The sequence below is a fragment of the Andrena cerasifolii genome, chromosome 7 (genome assembly GCF_050908995.1).
Source record: "Andrena cerasifolii isolate SP2316 chromosome 7, iyAndCera1_principal, whole genome shotgun sequence".
Classification (NCBI taxonomy): Eukaryota; Metazoa; Arthropoda; class Insecta; order Hymenoptera; family Andrenidae; genus Andrena; species Andrena cerasifolii.
The window spans coordinates 5472200-5493884 of record NC_135124.1 but is presented as its reverse complement, the minus strand read 5'-3'; the positions used below and the strand labels follow the sequence as shown (position 1 = coordinate 5493884).

Below are 21685 nucleotides of genomic sequence, written 5' to 3'. Positions count from 1 at the left end.
GAGGCTCCGGCATATCGCAATAATTGTCGCTCCTCTTCGACAAGCGTGTCACCGTATTATCTCGCGGAGGAGGCAGTGCATGCACGTTGGTGATAATGCGCCGGGCATGTGACGCTGGTTACGCAACCGCCACCGATTGTTTCTTTTCTCCCGCTCAGATATGACAAAGGAAGATTTCTGAATGTATAATTAACACGGAACTCGAGCCGGGACCGTTTTCCCGGGGATTTTTCATACAACGCCGCGCAACTGCGCCGCAAACGTTGAACGTGACGCGACGTGCCTCGGGATACCTACGTCCGAGGTAAACGGGCAACGTACCAGAAGGGCGGTATTTCGCTTGGCAGAAAGATGAGAGGGAACTCTGCGGATTCAGAATCTCATTGACTTCTGCATAATTCCAACTGAGTACGAAATATGAACGCGAGAGGGGTATTGTTCTGAAATGTCCCTCTAGCAGCATTTAGTTGTTGGGCGTTTGATGGGCCGTTCACGTGTCATCGGTTGGCCAACTGCTGAAGTGTCGCTCTGTTTTAAATGGGCCAACGAATGTAACCAACGCAGGCCACGCGTCACTTAACCTAAAGGCGCGACTGAGGGTTTGGGGTAGGTCTGGGTTTCTTTCCATAGGCCCAACTGAAGGTTTCTTTCCAAAAGACGTCTTAAATACGTTCAGAAGGCGTCTTAGAGAACTTCAAAAAACGTGGTAAAGATGTTTTCTTCAGGTCTGGTTTAGGGGGGAAAAATTTGATCCCAAAAGCTGATGACTAGGGTAGATTTACCGTTTGTTGCTATTGCACTGTTTTTGGCCATGTGCATAATTATCTTAGTTTTAAATTGCTTGCAGATCATTATTATGAATTTCGCATCATAAATATTTTGTTTTGTATATCGTCAGAAATATAAGGTTTCATTTATTGCTTACCCAATATTATACTTTTTAAGAAGTGGCCAAAACTGGTACGATACCTTAAAATGGCCACAAATGGTGCATCTACTCTACTATTCGCAACTACCCAACACACTTCCTTGTAAAAACTTTTAATTCCTAGGTATATAATTAATATTAATTGTTTATAAAAAATGCGCTGTGACGCGAAATATTCTAGAAAATATCGTCATTCGACCTTGAGACTCATTCCTTAAAATTTCACATTCGTCTTAAGACAAACGTCTTTAAGATGTCAGAAGACAGGTATCTTAAAGAAGTCCTAATAAGGTCGTAGACGTTCAGACCAAAAGCAGACGTAAAATGGACATCTTTAAGACGTCCTGTGCTATCTGGGTATCGGTGACAAAAGCACCCTTTTTCTGAATTTAATATTATTCCCACTTCCTTAGACTGAAGTGGAAAAATTAAGAAATAAATAAATAAATTCCAAGACTGCATACAACAAAACTTTAGCGGGCCCACTATGGGCCGACATTAACAAACTGCGATGCATGTACGTATTTATAAATAAGAAAAATAAAAATCAGAACTTGGAATAGAATAAGTTTTTGGATGTAGCAAAGCTTCTGACGTTTGTGTGACATTTAAATGTTGGCTAACTTTGGTTGGCCCAATGTTGTATCATCGTTGTAACTATTTGTTAATTAGCCAACCGTAGCAATTGTAGGCTCGATATTGAATATTCGTAGGCAAACAGTAAATTTGTAAACAAAAACAGTAACTATATCCCAACTAATTCCCAACTGTTGGCCAACCAAAAATGCAACTAGGGTCATTTCTTAGGATTTGTTTAATGCGAGCTAAGAGGATTGCGGGGCCTCTCACCTGAACGGATTTGTGAAAAAATCTGCCACGAGGCAAGGATCGACGACAGTACAAGAATGCTTCCGAATCTGTGTCCAACCCCTTTCGACCACCCAGCGGATTGCATTCGGCCCCTAAATGTTGGGCCACCTGTTTCAGAGGCAGTCTAGGTTCTCTCCCAATTTTTTGACGGCAAGCTACGGTCGAAAGTGGTATTGCTTTATACGCGGCAAGAACGAACTAAAAATGGGCTACGAGAGAAACTAACGCCCGTGCCGTAAGGATGAAGGAAAACTGAAGAAAACGTACACCGGCGCGACTAGCCTCGAGTATCAAATCGCTCGTAGCGAAGGACCATTTAAGGCCTCGTACCATAAGCAATACCTCCCGGTGATGAAACTCTATCTGCAATCGCGGTAGACTGAAGCGATTAACGTATTAGAAGGTTTAACTCGATCGGTCAAACGGCCTGCGGACCGCAGCCCGCTGCAAAAGAAGTTCCCTCGGCCTGTATTTTTCTTTGGCAGGCTCAATGAATTACTTGATCGGGCACGGATTCCCCTGTCGTCGCGTAATCGACGAAATTACAACGGGCTTTCGTCGCGTCGCGTCGCGTCGCGTCGCGTCGCGTCGCGAAAATCAGTGGCCAACGTTACAGCTGGCGATCACGTAACTGTCATAACGCACAGTTCAAGAAACGTCACGTACGCTTCAGCTGCTTAATTAGTTTTGGGTGGCGCAAAGAGAACCAAAGCAGTTGGAATTCTGACAGACCTTATGGAGTTATCGTTTGTGTTCTATCTAAGTATCTACTTAGTAAAATTTTTTAGGAGAGACTGAATCTTCTGAGGTGGATTTTTAAGGGGAGTTTCGCATCAAAGCGATGAAAAGATAGGTGATCTCTAGGATTTTAAAAAGAAAAAATATACAACATGCAGAATAAAAAAATTGATTGGGCTTTATTTATACGTTATTCAAGGACAAGATTTTTTTTTTCGTTTTCTTGTAGTGGTTCGATTTCTACGTTTCTATTATTTTTTTAAGCGATTTGACGAGAATGCCCCTTACAAGACGGATATCTTGTGACATATTAGATTTATTTTGCAGGAATAAAAATTCTTACATTGGGAAGAGAATATTTCAAGAGTCATTAAGCCAAACACCTTTCCGAAATACATTTCTAAATAAAATAGACTGTTAAAGATAATCAGGAACCACCTGCTAGAATTCCCTAACCCATGTTTTCTTGAAAATTACCCCTAAACATAATCTCCTAATTATTATGCATTGTATTGTTTATGTCTGAATTATACGCTTGAAAACAAAGGATGTCTGCCACGTAGAGAACTACTAATTTTTCCATTTTCATTTTATAGGTTTATTTTTGGTATATTATGCATGTTTTGTTTTCTTTTCGTATTCAATGTATGCATACGTAAAGTGTTATGTACGCTTGTTATGTAATGGGTTTAAACCCGTTTATGAATAGTAATAATAATGATAATGATAATGATAATGATAATGATAATGATAATGATAATGATAATGATAATGATATTAAGGATCACAATGATGATAATGATATTAAGGATCACAATGATGATAATGATCATAATGATCACAATGATGATAATGATATTAAGGATCACAATGATGATAATGATCATAATGATCACAATGATGATAATGATCATAATGATCACAATGATGATAATGATCATAATGATCACAATGATGATAATGATGATAAAAATGATAAAGATGATAAAGATGATAAAGATGATAAAGATGATAAAGATGATAAAGATGATAAAGATGATAAAGATGATAAAGATGATAAAGATGATAAAGATGATAAAGATGATAAAGATGATAAAGATGATAAAGATGATAAAGATGATAAAGATGATAAAGATGATAAAGATGATAAAGATGATAAAGATGATAAAGATGATAATGATGATAATGAGGATAATGATGATAATAATGATAATAATAATGATAATAATAATGATAATAATAATGATAATAATAATGAAAATAATCATGATAATAATAATGATAATAATAATAATATAACTACACGGTCAATTTCTCTTCTTTTCAATCAGCAACGCAAATTTCGTCTTTAAAGTCCTCCAATAAAAAATACAACCATACCTGAAAGTCATCTTCAAATCTGTGTTACAAGCAGGGCTACCTCCCCGTTCTTCGCGCGCAGACTTCGGGTTTTGAAGCAAATCTCTGGGCCCCGAATTTCCCGAAAAAATCTCCGGTTTGTAGAAAAAAATGAGATCATAAAAAATTGTGGTATTATACAATGATATCAATTTTATATACAATAAATGTTATTAATTAAAAAAAACAGATACTTTAAAATTCTCAATCGCACGAGCTTAAAAGAATTGCACATTTGTTTTCCGGATATTCGAGAACAAAACTTTTTTGCTTTCTCCATCTCCGGGTTTGTATTCGAATCTCCAAGTTGGAATGTGCGCCAGTCCGGGATTTATATGGTGATAAGGCGGCAACCCCGGTTACAAGCGATCACCCAATGGCCATCGGCCATTAGAAAAGACAACTTCATCGACTGCGAAGTATGCAAGCCCGACTCTAATCCGTCGCCCGTTAACAGCTCGAAACTGCAACGTGTGCGCGCGCGCGCGCACACGAATATGCCGCTGCATCCGGATTTAAGATCGAGCAAATCCTTTGAGCAGGCAGTGAACGTCACCGTTCGCCGTAAAGTCAAATTACGATAATCTGCCGCGCACAATGCGCAACCAGCGAATCATCGTTCACCCATGTCTCCGATCGCGTAATCGTAGACACGATACGTTCTGCTGATCACGGCACACAGACAGGGAACAGTGTCGCTATCGAGGCTCGAGGCGCGCGTTTCCCACCGACGAATCGTAAACGTATAATGAGACTTTTAGAGACCTTTGACGCTTATAATCGTCGAATTATCGTCGATTTCTCGCTAAATGCTGACACAACCGTGGCCAGGATGTCGTCAAAGCATAAACGCTTTCTGGGCAAAGGGGGCGGGTGGAGAGGCGAGAGGAGGGGAGGGGGGGTCGCGTCGCCGATGAGGACCGCGCGCACCGGCTCGGGGCCGAGCCGCTCGGAGGTCCAGGAATTTTGAGAAACAGATAAAGGAGCATTTACCTGGGTAGGTACACCGCCTGTACTTAAGGGTCGCGACAGGTAGAAAAAAAAAGGAGCATACCGTTATACCCCGTCCTCGCGCAAGGACCTTACTCTCCTACTGCTGGCCCTGCGCCTCCTCAGGTCAGGGAAATCTCAAGAAAATGGGCGGTACGCCGCTTTGGAACAAAGTTTGCGGCACTCCGTTATGCGCACTTTGGCCATCGAGTAGCCTACAGTTGTAGATATATTTTCGGAACTCCGGAGACGGATAATTTAAGTTCATCCAGTCAGTCAAAACTCTGTGGTATTCTTGAGTCGAGTGTAACAAAAGTATTAATGTGATTCCCTCCCGTATCCGAGTGCCCTTACCCAGCAAATGCAACCGTCCTTCGCGACGCCTCGGAAGATCTCGATAACTTTCCAGCAAAGCGAGCCGGAAACGCGTATGGAAGCTTGGTTTCCCGTCGCAGAGCGCGCACTCGTAAACGGCACCGTTCTCCGGTTTCATCGGCAAACACACGTATGTATTATTTTAATTAAACGGCCCGCGTCCGCTATTGTTTAATATGTTGTGGTGACGCCACTGGATAACTCGGTGCGGTCGTGAGAGCCCGCGCGTGCGTTCCCAAGTGCGACGCAGAGCGCCGCGAGGGGAGGGATGAAGAAAGGGCGATTAACGGAAGGGAGAAAGGGAACGGTCCTACGTGGGGCCGAGAGAGAAGCAGCGACTCCCAGGCACGGATTTAAGCGTGGGATGGTGAAGTGGTGTAAGGATGAGGGCCCTTTCGCTCTCGATGCACGGCGAAGTACTGTAGTTCCCCGTTCGGCACCAGGCTGCGCAACGTACACCAGTAATTTTTACGCACAATTATAATGCAACCCTTCGGCACTGTGAACCGCACATCGTTTTTAACGGCGGCTATAACCTCTAAACTATTAAACACGCCCTCTACATACCTACTGGCTGAAAAATTCGCTTCGTACCTATATGCGCACGTTTCTTAACCTGCAAATAATTAAATAGTTATAATAATAATAATACGTCTGTATTACACAGAATAAGCAAGATGATATTAATCTAACAATATTTCGTTACGAAGGGCGATTCAAAATCTGGAAACGAAACGGTGGCAAAACTGCACATGGAGAGATCACGAAGCCGGAAATTCGAAAAATTCTAACACTTTGTGAATATGTAGGGGATTTCCTCTTGATTATAACGCAATTTTTGTTTGCTGCCCAAATTCACTCTGAGGGGTGAAACGGACCCCTTAAATTCCGGGTATTTTCCGATTTTGTGTTATAACTCGTGAATTGTACAGTAATTTGTTTGCCAAATGATAGCCCTAATTAAAATAAGTAAATTTTGTCTTGGAAATTTTTTTCTATCTATTATAGATCGCGAGTTACAAAATAAAATCGGAAAATAGCCGAATTTTCAGGGGTTAATTTCACCCCCTTAGAGTGAATTTGGATAGCAAAAAAATTGCCCTGTAATCAGGAGAAAATCCCCTACATACTCACAGTTTCAGATTTTTTTGAATTTCCATGTTCGGAATCTTCCCTTGCGAGTGCTGTATAAAAATTGATTCGGCGACACTGGGGATTCAGTAGACTTCCTGTGACGAAAGCTTTCCTTACCTTATATCATAATTCATAAGTATGTGTACTAGGTAGCTCATATTTATGGTATAAATACTCAGATGTAATAAGTATGCACACTTATCCTTTAGGATATTAATTTTCAATTTGTGACTTAACCCCATTTTGCCTGGCTTGACGTGTGTAAAGGACTGTCGAGTATTTTATTATAAAGATAACGTGGTCAAGGTGACTCGGAATGGAAAACCATAATTACGGACATCATTCTGCGCCACCCACTTATTCACCGTATTTTTACATTTAATGTGGAGGAAGGTTACGTGAAGCGAATACTTTACGCAAGGGGGATTAATGTGTTAAAATCATTCGTTTACATCACTTACCGGCGATTTATTAAGACCATGTAAATTAGAAGTTCTGGTAATAATATATCCAGTGCCTCGAAATACTTAAACTTTCCCCTACGCCGTGAACTCAGGCTAACACCCTCCTCGACGTTTATTCTCGAGCCGGCTGGGGTAAGCCTCGTGATGCATAATGGAGCGGCCCGATTGATATCCAAGCAACCGTCCGAAAGTTCTACAATCTCGAATACAATGTCGGTTTAAGCTGTGGGTACAACGAATGAATGCACAGCGAACATACAAAACAAAAAAAAACTATTTGAAGCACAACCAAATCAACGTTAGTCGAAAACGTAAAAAAAATTCAAATAATTATACATTCAAGCATAACTAATTTAATTAATTTTGCTGTTCCATATTTTCAACGGTATAATTTTTACAATAAGACAGTATAAATTAATTTGTCTCTGATTGCAAAGATAACTGCAAATTCTAGCTCGCATCTTTGGCGAGGGAATCTTTTTTTTTGGTTAATCTTAATCTGTTTGTTTTCAATTTTCAGCAATTGTTGCTCGAAGTGTTTGAGGTTATTTGCAGAAAAAGATTTAGTCTGCTAATAAGGCCATAATAGGCGATGATTTTAATGAAATTGTATCAGTCGCAGATATTCAGTTCGTACTGTTTTATTGCGTTCCACATGTATAATATATGTCCACTGATATCCCTGTAACCTGCGACAAGGCAACACTGCGACCGATCTTTCGAGGCTGCCGCTGGAAAGACGTTCAAGATGACCGTGATTGTCTGAAGCGTGCACACATACGTATCATTCTAAACATCCGTGACACGTAACGAGAACTCGAAGAGCAACCTCGTATTCACAAGCAGACAAATACAGAAATAACGCGTGAACCAACCCATCTTCCTGTACACGTACGTGCACGTACACATTTACGTGCCCGATGTATTGAACGCACACACGTTCGATCAACTAAACGTGAAATCCCGTTTCGACATTCCCGGTCTGCGTATGAGTTTGTCAAAAAATACTTTGAAACACATGAACGGAACAGATCGTGTCGAAGATAATAAAACACAGTCGAAACATACGTCAAAGAATATAACACGCTTTGTAGTTTTTCAATTAATTTTTACGGTTTTCGAGATTATATAGTATGAACAAAAATTAGTGACAGAAAACGACGAAGGTAAATACACAAAAGTGGGCAGAAATAAACGATGGAATTAGGTACAGGCGTTGACGAAATCAATTTTTGTCGAAGCAGATTCAAAGCGATTTCCATGGTCGTTCGCAAATTGTCTAAGTAATTTCAATTTACCCGACTAATCGATCCTGTTTGTAACAAGATCGCGTTAAACATCCCATTCGAGGCGGTCGACTATACGGCGTAGAGTAGTAGGTATGTACACACGATACACAACTATCGACAGAGGCACGCATACCCGCTGGTACATAAGTTCCGGGCGGCGCACGTAGAAATGCCACATGCACCTCGGTTTCGAAGGGGTCTGCGTGCGTCCCGGTAGCGACAACACAACAGCGCGGGAGCAGCCGAGAACGGAAGACGGAGGACGCCAGCGCAGCGTAGAAAGAGAGAAGTTGCTGGCGGAAAGGAAGAAAGAGAACGAGAGGAGAGACAGGAGGGCGGCTAGAGCGAGGGAGAAAGAGGAGCGGAGAGACGTGCTGGTTTCTCGGATCGAGCAGTATGCACGAGGACGAGAGAGCGGTGGTGGTGTTACAGGGGGAACCTTTTCCCTCTATCGCGTGGCTCCACCCACACGCCGCCACCGCCGCCGTCGAGGCGCACAATCTGGCAACAGTGGCTCGCTATAACCGATATTGTGGCCGTGGATTGAATGGAGGGGAACTAGCTCAGGTCAAACCTCCCCACCGGTACGACAACCCCTCGGTCGGAGGAGCGACCCCTCGCCACTGTTCACTCTCCGTCGTTTCTCACCCCACCCAACCCCTACGCGTCCTTCTCGATCTCTATCCATCTGCCTCCTTCCTTCCTTCTCTTCCCCCCACCCAGTTGAACCGCATCTTTTTCCCTTCCCCCCTGGCCATTCGCTACGATGCTTGTCGCTTGTAGTCGCCCGTATCCCCACTACTCATCCGACAGTCCGCGTCCTCTGTGGAGTGGCACACGCGTGTGCCGCAGTGTTCGTGCGTCTGTGCGTTGGGCGAGTGTCGCGCTCATGGTAGATGGCGTTCGTGTGCGCCTGCGCCTGTCACGTGCGCGCGTGTAACTACTCCCACCCTCGTTGTCCAACCTCACCACCACCGTCACCCGCCGCCGTATAGTCGCGTTACTCCGATACCAACACTGTCGCGCGCGTCACTACCACCGCAACGTATCGTGCTCGCTGCTCGTGCCACCACATCGCCGCCAGTTACCAACACGAGGGACGGGCCCGTGTGTAACACACGATCGCGACGACGAATCGACGGAGAGAGACACACGCCGTAGGATACACGGAGAGTGTACACACAAGGAACGATAGAGAGCGTGCTGGAAGCGTGACGGAGACATACTACTCGAGGGAGAGACAGGGAGAGAGAAACGGAGAAAGAGGGAGCAAGCAAGACCGATGTTGGCCCCAACAGCCTCTCACTAGACAGTATTACTTTCAACCGTTTAGCGGGGCCAATGCTACCCGGCGCGGAGTAGTCAGTCAGCCGAGCAGTCAGAGTCAGCCGTCCGCGAATACAGAGAGGACGCTCTCTCTCCGTTCACGAGTATCGTCGTTGACGACCATCCACGCGACCAACTAGCAAATGTTCACGCCGACATCCTGAAAGTGTTCGCTGCCGCTCACGTCCTCGTTAATCGTCGTTATCAATGTCGCCATCGATTCCGACTAAATGCTCGCTGTGCACCGGCGGTATGCCTGTGACAAACTGAGGCGCGCGGCTACCACGACCGGTGGATATAAATAAAGCTTCCCCGAAGTGTGTGAGAGAAAGTATAGGGGAGGAGGTAGATGAGGTCGTGTAACGGAAGAAACAGGGAGATAAAAACAAAAATATAGTTTCTGTGCTCGTGATCTTCTTGACATTCTGTTTCGGCAGTGACGATCAACGTCACCGGGAGAGCAGCTCGGGGGGACGTTACCGTACGATAAAGCTGTTGCCGCCGTTGGTGCCGCAAGGACACAACACCGGTGTCGGCCACGAGCGGAGGAGTCCTACCCTCTCCTCACGGCGCATCCGAGTCACACGCGCGTGCAACACTCTGGTGGGCTCCGCACGTTCAGTCGAGAGTCGTGGAGCGTTCTCGCTCGTTTTGTCGTTGTTATGACGAGGTGATGAATAGACGAAGGCGTTGCAGTGTCGAGCAGCGTGGTGACCGTGCTCGTCGTCGTAACGGACGATGACGATTAACGTAGACAGATCCCGTGGACGCGGAGAAGTGTGCTCGTTTGTGTGATCCTAGTGTTTTATTTATCTATACTATATTCCACTTACACGAGGAGGATTGGATTATACCGCGGAAGAGGTGTATCTACCAAAGGATAATGCGCCTCTGTGACATCCTTTAGGTAAGTGCAAGTGCTATATACGAGTATACCGCATCTCCCCGCAAGTGGTCGTCGGTTCTCGAGATAACCTCGTGACGAGTGTCACGTCGGGTTCGAAATCACGAACGGGCTATTCGAAGATATTCCGATTCCATCGTTCCGTGCAGATACGTCCTGTTCGAAACATCGAATTCACCCTCGATGCTTGTTCAACCGGAACAGTGGAATCCTCTCTCATTCGTCGCGAAACTGCGGCTAGATATTAATTGCTTCGAAGGGAATTGCTTCCATCGGCTCGAAACGCTGGCTCGATAAGAGGCATCGCGTAAAATATTCAATGTACGCGTCGTAAATCGTGGCCAAAGTGAAAGATCGCAGACGGGAATGGTTCGCGATCTCTCGACTCGCCACTTGCTCGTTATATGTATTACGTTGCAGTCGGAGATATTCCAACCGGTAAGGCGCTTTCACAACGGGTGATTGTTCTAAAGATGTGTCACTCCGTCTTACTCGTTTCACGAGCCGATCCCGGTTAACCGTGAGAGAAAGAGCAAAGAGAGGGAGCGAGAGAGGGGAGCCGAGCATAGACAGACACGAGAGAACAGGCAGAAAGTCACGTCCACTATAATCTTCGATCGCTTGTAGGGTCGCAGCGCGTTCGTACCGAACGTATTAACACCTTTATATGTAGCAACTATAGGCGGCGTAGCCGACACGCTACCGGATAGCTATAAGCCAGCAGTAAATATACGTTCGTAAGACTGTGCATCCCGTGCTATTCGAGTTCGTTATGTATATAACCACCACAGCACGCTCGAGAAATCTGTTACAAACCTATACGAGTGTTACTATCGAGCCGTGAACGCTCCTGGGCGACTCGTACATTTTTATCGACGAGCAGCGAGTTATTGGGCAGCACGCAGACCGTGGTAATCCGACGTACGATTTTAAATAATTAATCCGCCGGAGAAGCTTCGGGAATCTCCATCGCAGATACGTCCTATACAGTCACGCGGGTAGCACTCGGCCGCGTAGTACGCGCGATACAACGTCGGAAGAAAGGAAATTTTATCGGTTAATCGCGTGACTCGCGTGGAAACGATTCAGAGTCGGGTAAACGGGCAGCGAGAGAGCCCGGTATCTCGCTTGGCGTGACGATAATCGATATGACATTGTCACTGACGTCGTTATCGGGCAACGCAAAAATAAGAAAAAAAAAGGCAAGAGGCGAGCAAGCAGGCGAAGGCGACTCGAATTTGAATCGAATAGGCGCGCCGCACACTAACTACCTGTACATGTATGCGGTCGCTGGCGTACGCCGAGATAATCTTGGCAATATTAAACGCGCAATAGGCTCCGCTGTGCCCGGGATATCTAATCGTTTATCGCCAACAGTCATACGCCAAGTCACTGTACTATCAACGATAGTTTGCCGAAACGGGCCCTGTGTATCGCGCCCGAGCGCAGCAAGTCGACAATATAATCGGCGAAGGCAGTTCTCTCCGCCCGATAAACCAGTCGCTTTGAGGAACCTAAAAACTATGTCAGGATCCCTTGACATTTATGCGCCGTTGGTTCGACACTGCAGCCTTGCGGCGACCCGCTCTATTGCCAGCTTTATTAGTCGTACCGTATTCTCGCCACTTTTTAAAATGCACTTTTCGACTCGTACGGAATTTAGTGGAACATTCCTGTTTTTTAAATACGTAACTTAAATAGTTCTTTGCACGATTGCACGTAGAATATAATGCTATCTTATTACGGATTATTGTCGCTCAATATACTTTTAGTAGCATCAGGATTTATATTCTCCGCAAAATTGTAATTTTTCTGAATTACCTTCGAATCATTTTTTTTTTATAATTTCTCTTGCACTGGCTTTCGCTAATTTTCCGTTAACGCCTGTGTTAGTTTAAAATGGTTCCTCAGGCTTATTGAAATACAAATGTGATGAATATTCATTTTAAGCATGCATATCTAAAGTTTAGAAATAATTGTTTGCTAGACAACCGAGTGCGTGCCTTGAAAATCGTTAGTTTGGGGTTCGACATTTCTGTTTCGCTTTACAAATTCTATAATTTTTTTAAAAATTTGTAGCTACAGTTCTGAAAACACCTGGTGCGTCTTTTAACGTTAATTCTACTTGTAGGCTAATTTATTTCCCAATGACCCAGATTAACGGATGAATCGAGGTCATTGCAGTATCAGCGACGTTTCTTCAGATACTCGACTGTATAGCAGCTAAATTCTAATTGATTTCACTGCTACATATTTTTCTGAACAATCAGCCCCGATCGTGTTTGATCGCATTACATCGACAGTTCACGTCGCTCCGCGTATTTTCTAACCCGTGTCCGGCGCTACTTGAACGAACGACGAGCTTTCACCTAACGCCATAGAGACACAGCCACTGTTACGAGTGCTCGCTAGAGCGGCGGGTGGTGGGGAGAGGAGGAGAGGGGGGAGGAGAGGTACTTGTCGAATGTGCTCTGTGCGCGCGGTACGTACGTGCTCGGGGCACACGCGATCTCTGGCCATATGCAGGCGCGGTCCGCCGCGTTATTGCGTCTCCGCCGCGCGAAGTAAATCGGTTTCGTTGAAAGCCTTCTAATCTCGATACAGGCCCCGTCGTGGTGGCACAATATCAGAAATAGGTTTGTTAAAATAAGCGTACACTCGATGGGCGCATACCGTGCTTCCCAGGGACGTATTACCGCGGGGGGAATCACCCGTCGGTTGGCCGATGGGTGGGGATGCAGCAGGGAGAGCCACGCTTTGCTGCCACTGCCTGCGCACACTTTGCCCTTATCCACAAATAAATGAGGTCGACTCCGCCGATTCATATGTACCTCTCGCGCGCGCGCGCGCGCCATTCTTCGACCGTGCGTGACCAAAGATTCTTTTCCTCCTCGGTTTTCCCTTCCCTCCCCTTTTCTCTTTTTTTTTCTCGTTTTTTTTCTGTTTCGTCAGCGTCGAAGTATTCGAAGATCCGGCGAGACCAAGAGTGCCGTAGTTTCCGACTGGTGGGCACGGCTATCGAAATTTTGCACGGGGCCGCGCGCGCGCGTTCGGTAAACGTGTTTCAGCTGTTTCGGCAAAAAGGGGACACCGCTATTTACCAAATTGGCAAATATCAGCGAGTCAGGGATATATCGTCATCTTTGGATTGCGCACTCGTGCTTGTGGGGCGAGGGTACTTATTTGTCAAGGACGAGCGACAGACGCCTCGGAACTGACGAGGAATTATGTCAGAGGAGCAGCACGTTGTAAATTCACCTTGACGCGCTGGCACGTAGAAAATTTTTACTCCGTGGTAGCCATGCCGGGGGAATCCTGTTCTCGGCTTGTCCGCCGAAATATTCAAATTTAAGGGAAACACGGTTACGCCACGTTAATATACGCCGCGCCCGTCGGTCTCTATCGACGTTAGAAATCACTAACTCGTGTTTGCGACCGATTACTATTTATCCCCGCCGCGTAGTCTCCGAATCCAACCGCGCGAAGTGCGGCGTCCGAGAACCTCCGAGAGCCTCCGTCGCTATATCGCCGCCCAACAAGAATGCTTCGGTGGAGGAAGAAGCGAACTGCGCGCTTCTAGGTAGTCCGTCCGTCGAACACGTCTGCCCGTCCGTGCTCGCTTGCGCAAACGATTGGTTTACACGCGACGGAATCCGCTCGGTTGGATTATGAAACGTTTGTTTTGCCGGCGAGAAGCGGCCGCTCGTGACGCTCGCGGTCCGACGACAATGGGGCAGCCTTCGGACATTATATTCCCGCACGCGCGCTCAAGGTGAGGCATAATTAAATTTTCATAATTGCCCGTTGCATAATGAGGCCTCGGGATGTGCCTTCTGACCGTGCGCGCGAAAATCGGGCCGGGCCCCGAGTTTGAATTTGCCGCGCCAATCCTCGGCACCTTCCTAGAATCATTTATCGCTCTCGAGGACCGCCTTTATCTGCTCGGTTATACGTCACCGCCCGGCCAGATAATGTCTCAAGCAAACGGGCAATAGCATTCCATTGATATTTCTTTTTCACAACAATATGCCTGTGCGGGAAAGTTTTTCAGGGCCCGTTGCTTTGGGGCGGTCATTCTAGGAAACAGTTTTATCCTCTGCGGTTTATTTTACAGTATAGCATGCGCGCGAGTCGTTCCCGGTGTTATGTAGCAAAGAAGTGCTGATTTTAGATAACTGACTTTCCGAAAGTTGTCTGAAACGTTATTTTAAGGAAATATCGATCGAGGCGATAAGAATCGCGAGTAATTGTAGGAGGCACGACGGTACATACGCAGTGGCGGATTTAACAGGGCGGCCAACGAGCAGTTGCCATCTGGGCCCCTACCCAGAAGGCCCCACCTAGGGCCCCATCCTTAAAACAATTATGATTTTATCCCAACTATATTTTTTTCTGTATTATTACACTGAGTCCAGTTTTAGTAAACTACCGCTTTATTTTCCCGAAAAATGGGCCCCTGCTAAGGCCCTGTTTGCGAAAACACATTATGATTTTATCCAAGCACTATGTATTTTTCTATACTTTTCTGTGCAGTTGCGCCATTTTGGTGAAGTAGCTCTTCATTTTCCCGAAAAATGGGCCCCTCAGAACGTTTGCTACCTGGGCCTTTTTTTTTTCAAATCCGCCTCTGTACATACGTTTCGTTTCTCAGCCATCGGCCGCGTTGCGTGCGGAGACGCGATCTAATGCGCATGCGTGCGCTCTGCCGCTTAAAGCGCCAACCGCCTAATTTCGCTCCGTGTACTTATGTCAAACGCCAGGTAAAGGACGTCGATACCCCCGACTGTGTATAGACTACGCTAGCGTGCGCCTCGGGAATGTGGACAAAGGAAATAAGTTTGTTGTTTCACGGAGTCATTTCTTCGCGAGTCAGCCACTTATATGCTGTTTAGAGTCGATTCTAAACAGTAATTTTGCAGCAACGCTACGACATTGTAAGCGCGCCCGAAGCATCGAAGGAGCACACACACACTGCATTCCACATTAGAGCATATCTGTTTCGCGCAGGCACGACCCTCGGGAAGCGTTGCTACGCCCGACTCCCCCACTTAACTACGCCTATGTTTTTCTCCGTCGCACGGCCCCCTCTACTCTCTCTGTTAACTTTTCGTACGGGACGTTGTTTACGTTGACAACGGTCAGGTCCCGCGTTTGGGATGTAGGGTAAACTGCACTAATGCTGGCACTGCACTAATCATTGGCACTCCTGGTTAAAAAGTAAAACACTAAGAAGTACAAGCTTAGAAAGTACTTTTCTACAATTTCTTATTTTTCTTTCACTACAACACTGCAACGTCCAGTAGTTGAACTACACACTTTACATCTGGCAACACCGCAAAGTGGGACAAAGGGCTGAGTTATAGGTGTTTTCTTAAAATTTTGATAAGGGGTAGGTAAGTACATTTTGTCGCTTTATAACTAAGTAATGGATTGAAATACAGATTTACTAAATGTTGTAGGTATTTAATAGTGAATGAAATAGTCTGTTTAAACACTTCAAACTTCGTTTTTAACTGCATATATTTTTCTATATAACCTCAAATTTTAGGATGCCAATGATTGTACTTTTATGCCTATTTTTGTTTTTCATTGAATACTCTTTAAAATAAAAGACTTAATAGGTACTCGAGATGTTTCATTTTAATGAGAAATCATTGATAATAACTGAAAGTGAAGACCACATAAAAACTTCACAAAAAAATATAGACATACCAATTCGGATTTCTGCTTAGGGTGCCAATCATTGTATAGTTGACCCTACCAGTTATTCCTTGGAAACCACCGCGACCAATCCCGTGCGGTTCAAACCGTGGGTAATAGCGGGAGCTGCCGAAATCGGTAGGAGCGTCGGTATGCTCTTATATGGAATGCAGTGTAGTTAGAAACTAAAAAGTGATACATACAATTACACAAAGAGGTTTACAAGTTTTTTTCAGTCAAACATTATTTAAGTCAAAAGTTTTTATGCCGTCTCACCTATCTTTTATTATATTCCACTAAACTTTAGCCAGCGAATTTAAAGTTTCTAAATACGCTTTAAGTAGCTATAATTGAAGATGAGCAGGTCCGCGAATGTAGGAGCGACGAGACGAATTCGGATTCAGGCGGAGGCAAGATGCGTCAATTAATCAGGAGTAATGGCGCGCGTCGGGTCAGCAAGGTCGCGCTCCACCTTATCCACGAAGGCAGTAAACTATCAGTTGTCATTTGCGTCGCGTACATTAATGGCGCGTTCTCGCGAGCCTACGGTCGCAACGTGGCCGCCCTAAGAAATACAATACACAATTCCTTCACGGTTCGGCGGTGGCCGTAAGAACATTGTATATCGAGTTTCCGCTGGAGAGATTAATAGTCACCTAGACGATAACGCGTTCGTGATTTATTACAACGTTTGGAAGCGCGTTTTGAACGCGTTAAGGAGGAACAGATCGCGGCACGGGGCGACGGAACGTCGTGTATCGCGGGCCAGAACGATCAGCTAATAGAATAACCGCAATTGCAAGCGGGCGCGCGTTGATTGGCCGGAAGCGATTGCAGGTAACAAGGTCGCCGTTCACCTTATCCAGGAAGACGCGGTGATATCGACTGTCACAACTTTCGTTACTCGCTTATTCTTGCCTACTATCAGCTGGCATTGACAGCGTGCGCGTTAATACACCTTCGTAATGCGCATGCCCGCGCCTGGCAGTTCGAACTGCCCGCGGGTACGCGCGTTACGAGTAGATCGTGTAGAAATAAAAATATACTTTATTCGTCAACGCAAGTGAACTTGTATTTTTTTTTTAGAAATTTTATTTACAATCAGTTTCAAAGGAACGCTGTATGCTTTTAATTAACTTTATAATAATTAAGTAACGCTTAAAGAGCAATGAAATTGTTCGTCAGTTATTATAGACGTTTAAATAGGTTTCGGTAATTGATTACAAGCGCTATAATTAAATGCGGAGTATTTATGCGGGTTAGTATTTCAGTGCTCCTTGGCCAGTGTTCCCTCGCGCGGCTGTATCTTTATTTAACGCGCCGTATTAATCACTTTCCTTGTACGTCGCGAGGATATAATTATCTCGCAGCTTTTATCTGGAAGAAAAGCTTAAGAAAGTGGATGACTTTGTAATCCAGAATAATTAATGCAAAGAGCAGGTGGAAATATACTGTCTTTCTTGGTATATATTTAAACGACCGTTTCCGGGCACGTGCGAACACGCGCGCGATTATTTGAAATTAACGAGCGTCTCGCTGTAATGAAGTACGTGTCGAGTACGTAAGATCATATCAAATGATGCCACCGCGACTTTAAATACATTAGTCGATAGTACGTAGAGCTGCGTTGTTTGGAGAATAAAAAGATGTTGTTTTTTTTTTAAATAAAAAATACCTGGGAAGGAAAAGTAAATTATTTTATATTCCAAGTCTGTTCAATCCAGTGACGAAAAAATGTATTACGATGCCAATTTTTAATTTTTATTATTAACCCTTAGTGGTCACACGGGGTGTATCGCACCCAAGAGCAATTTTCAAAGGGGATTTATCGCAAAAAAAAAATAATAAAAAGAAAATTAAAAAATCGGGTTTTCCCACAACCGTGAAAAATCGCTCATTTTCAACTACAAATTTTATATCAAAATTTACATTTCTAGAAAAAGACTATAAGACCATGACTGTATAAGTATTACGAATGTACAATTATCACTGAAAAGTTAAAAGATTAAAAAATACGAAAATGGTAACTCAGAAAATAACGCTGGGGTACAGTGAACCCCGTGTGAGCAATTTGTGATTTTATGAATGTGCGACCACGAAGGGTTAATAAGGATTGTCTGGAATGAAAAGTAGCAACAGAGGGAATCGTTGTGATCCTCGGTTTTGCGTATCGTGAATGAGGTCTCTTCATTCCTGTGAAAAATATTTCCTAGCCGTTCTCCGTCATCAATGCCTTCCAGCTTAACCCTGACATACTTCAAGTCGCCAGGCACCGCTATATAAACTATATCAAAGTTTTCCACTAGAGTTGCGTTTATTCGTTTTGCCCGGAGTCTCGACGGTGAAACGACCGGCGTTATTTTGGTGCCCCCAGTTAACTTATAGGCGCCTGTATGTTTCTCTCCACTTCCTTGTTTTCCAAGCCCCTGCGCGCGTGTATAGGTGCGCGTCAAACTACAAACGGAGCTGAAGAAAGTATGTCCCTCCAGTCGTACATACATTACAGTTCGGAACAATTGTCTCGATTTCTCCGGTAATAAGGTGATTTCCAGCGTTCCTTTCTAATTCCTAATAAATTGCTTCCTCGTCGAGCTCTCGCAATTGTTTCGAGTTAAACGATTTAAATAAATCACCCAACGGACTTTCGATAATCACTAGCGTTGAAGATCTGATCTAAGATAAGTTTTCGAATTTTTCTACTTTTGTTATTTGTTTTTAAAAAATTCCCTTTTACAGTATTATGATCCTTTCGCCTACGCGATGAAATACAATGGGGACACATTGTGCTCACCCGAACATGATTACTTGAAAATTACCCTTTAAGAAAAATGCCGGAAGAGTTAAAAAAAAATAACGCTATCATGACTTCAATTTTAAGAACTTACAAGGGGACATCGCGGTAGTGGAAATGTAGTATGAATAAAAAACATTTCGGCTTTCCGTTGCATGGGCCTTCGTTTTCGAGATATTGTAAATTAATGTTTTTAAGGTACGTAGTAATCCTGATATATGCCAATTATAGTAACGTACGCCGAAGAAGGTTTCGTGGCCACAACGGTACGCGTCAGATTCTCACGCGGGCGGTTGGTGTTCAAGTCCCCGCAACCATACTCTTTTTTTTCTTTTTTTTTTAACAATTTTTCCTCCCTAAGTATTGTACAATGATTAATTAATTAAACGAAATATTCATTGCCAGATTGATTATACAGTAAAAACACAGAAATCGTTGCCAAGACTTACTCGCTCCCAACGACCAGGTATTCGACCATTCTTTTGAGCAGGTATAAGACCACCCTTACGGTCAGAAGTAACGGCTATCCCACTTTACCTGCTCGACAATCGCAGGCGTCGAAAGTTTCGCAGCACAAGAATATGAAAGCACCAGTGAAAGAGATAATTAGAATAATATGTTATGTTATAAATGCATTTTCAAACTTAAAATTAGCGTAGGGTAATATGTAACGTACTATATAATACGTAATATCCACAAAATATATTTCCACGAGAAAAATTGTTAAAAAAAAAAAAAAAACAGTACGTGGAGTTGTGGGGGAGGACTTGAAACACCCCGGCCACCCGCGTGACAATCTGACGCGCTACAGTCGTGGACACGAAACCTTCTTGGGTGTAGGTTACTATAGATGGTATATAACTGGACGTACGTTAAAAACTTTAAATTACAATATCTTGAAAACGGAAAGCCGAAATGTTATTTTCATACTACACGAGTACTACGACCTCCATATACTGTCCTCCCAAAAGCGATTTCCAGTACCGCGATGTCCCCTTGTTAGTATTATATCCTGCAAGAAAAATGCAAACTTATTACAAGGAAAGTAATACCTGCGCCATCTACTCGACCGGTTAGTAAGTTCAAATCCTTCCCATCGCTTGGAAAGAAAGGCTTTGCAGGTAGGAAAGGAATTACTTTCAAGCACATAACCTCAAAATCCCCGAATAGATTTCGATGCGAGTTGACGGAAACAATTCCATAGAATTCTAATTACCTCTCCGCGCAAGATCCGCCGCGCTTTCGTTGCTTTCTCGAGAGCGTTACGTGCTTCGTTGCGCCTCTACGTGGGAGAAAGAGCGGGCGACGTTGTCGCCCGGCGTTCCCTTTATCTCATCGTGCAGGATACCATTGCTGTAACACGCTGCACCGGATCGGGTGATATTTATGTAACGGTCAAAGGGGTTAAGTGTTCTGGGAAAGTTTCCAGAGCAACGATTGGCCGGCGGCTTCCGTGATTTCGTCATCCGCCAATCAACGCCCCGAAACAACTTTCTCCGAATCCTGACAGGACGGGCCTTCCTTCGCGTGCGCGCACACGCACTCCCTCCTATCCGCAGAAATGCACCCCCCCTCGCGCCCCGACATCTATTGCGCATCAGAAGCGGCGTGACGCAAGGCGCGTAACAATCTGACGATACAAACGTCGATTTCGACATTGGAACCACGGCTACGGCGTGTAAAATCATAAATGGCACAACGCTCGATGCGCAAAGCTTGGCAGCACTGTCGCTGCGGTATTTAATTGAAGTTCCGACGACGAGGACTTAACCTATCTTCTTTCAGATTTCATTCCTTACAAATGTAACCATAGAAGAGCGTGTAAAGTTAATTTATTACCGTGTTAAGTTCGTCTGTGTAGGAAAATTTATTTAGTTAAATTTTGTAGTTTTCGGTAAGCCTAATATCTTGCGAGAAACCAGTAGCTAGTATTATAAGAAAAATCGTAGCACCAGAGTTGCATCGAATTAACTTATGAACCAATAAGCTTGTATTGACAGGGCGGCAGACGTTTATTGAACTTTGACTGTCAGGGGTTAATGCAATCGGCTTGGAAATTGTTTAACTGACTAACTCGACGTAGAGTGGATGGAAATCGCTCTTGGTGAATCGAATTTATTGAGCCGCTCGAAAGTGTTCGCGTGTCAAGGATGTAGTCGTTTCAACACGTTTTTTTTTTGTTATTTGTTTTAGACAAAACGCCGACCTTTCGTTTCTGTTCGAACTGATATATTTCGCAGAACAAAAGATGAATATTTTAGCAGCGGATGTTACGCCACTAGTGAATCACTGATAAAGTACTTCCGTCATATTTCCAGATATGTATTCGGAAGCACGCGTGATGTAACTCGCAGAAGCACGGTTGCCCTAGAGAAGCGAAAATTTAATTGCGGACGCCTGCGCATCCCGTTGAAATAAATTCAGCAGCGGGCAAGTAAATTTGTTGGAGCGAGAACCAATAAATTTTACTCGAATTCTTTTCGGTGCACACGCGCGAAGCCAATACAAAATTTCATTAATGATGCAACGAGCTATAAATGCCACCGCGAGAATAATCATCTCTTTCCCTTTATGAGTCGGGAATATTCGTCGATATTAATTAACAATGCGCGGAAGGCATAGAATCCGTGTTTATTAACAATGCAACGAATTCCTCCCGCACCTTAATTGACACAAAAGATAAAGCGTGCAAGTGGGCTGTTTGGCGGTACAGACATCACGTCCAAAAATTGTCAGCGTGTCAATAATGGTTTCGTAATCACTTCTCGAGTTGCAATT

The 21685-nt window shown here is 44.3% G+C and overlaps 2 protein-coding genes and 1 long non-coding RNA gene across 3 annotated transcripts in view; all 3 read left to right on the top strand.

The window, feature by feature from the left end:
• The window catches only part of LOC143371180 (uncharacterized), a 33599-nt gene extending 29706 nt beyond the window's left edge, over window positions 1-3893 (top strand). Inside the window, exon 3 of the mRNA XM_076816127.1 lies at window positions 3319-3893. Within this exon, the coding sequence (XP_076672242.1) occupies window positions 3319-3888 (570 nt within the window). The 3' untranslated portion in view covers window positions 3889-3893. The remainder of the gene's footprint in view (window positions 1-3318) is intronic.
• The window catches only part of LOC143371528 (uncharacterized), a 114228-nt gene that overhangs the window by 61814 nt on the left and 30729 nt on the right, over window positions 1-21685 (top strand). The gene's annotated exons all lie outside the window — the stretch shown is intronic.
• Window positions 9423-21685, top strand: part of Tna (Zinc finger MIZ domain-containing protein tonalli) — a 36465-nt gene continuing 24202 nt past the window's right edge. The window contains exon 1 of the mRNA XM_076816729.1: window positions 9423-10419. The gene's annotated coding sequence lies outside the window, so the exon portion shown is untranslated. The remainder of the gene's footprint in view (window positions 10420-21685) is intronic.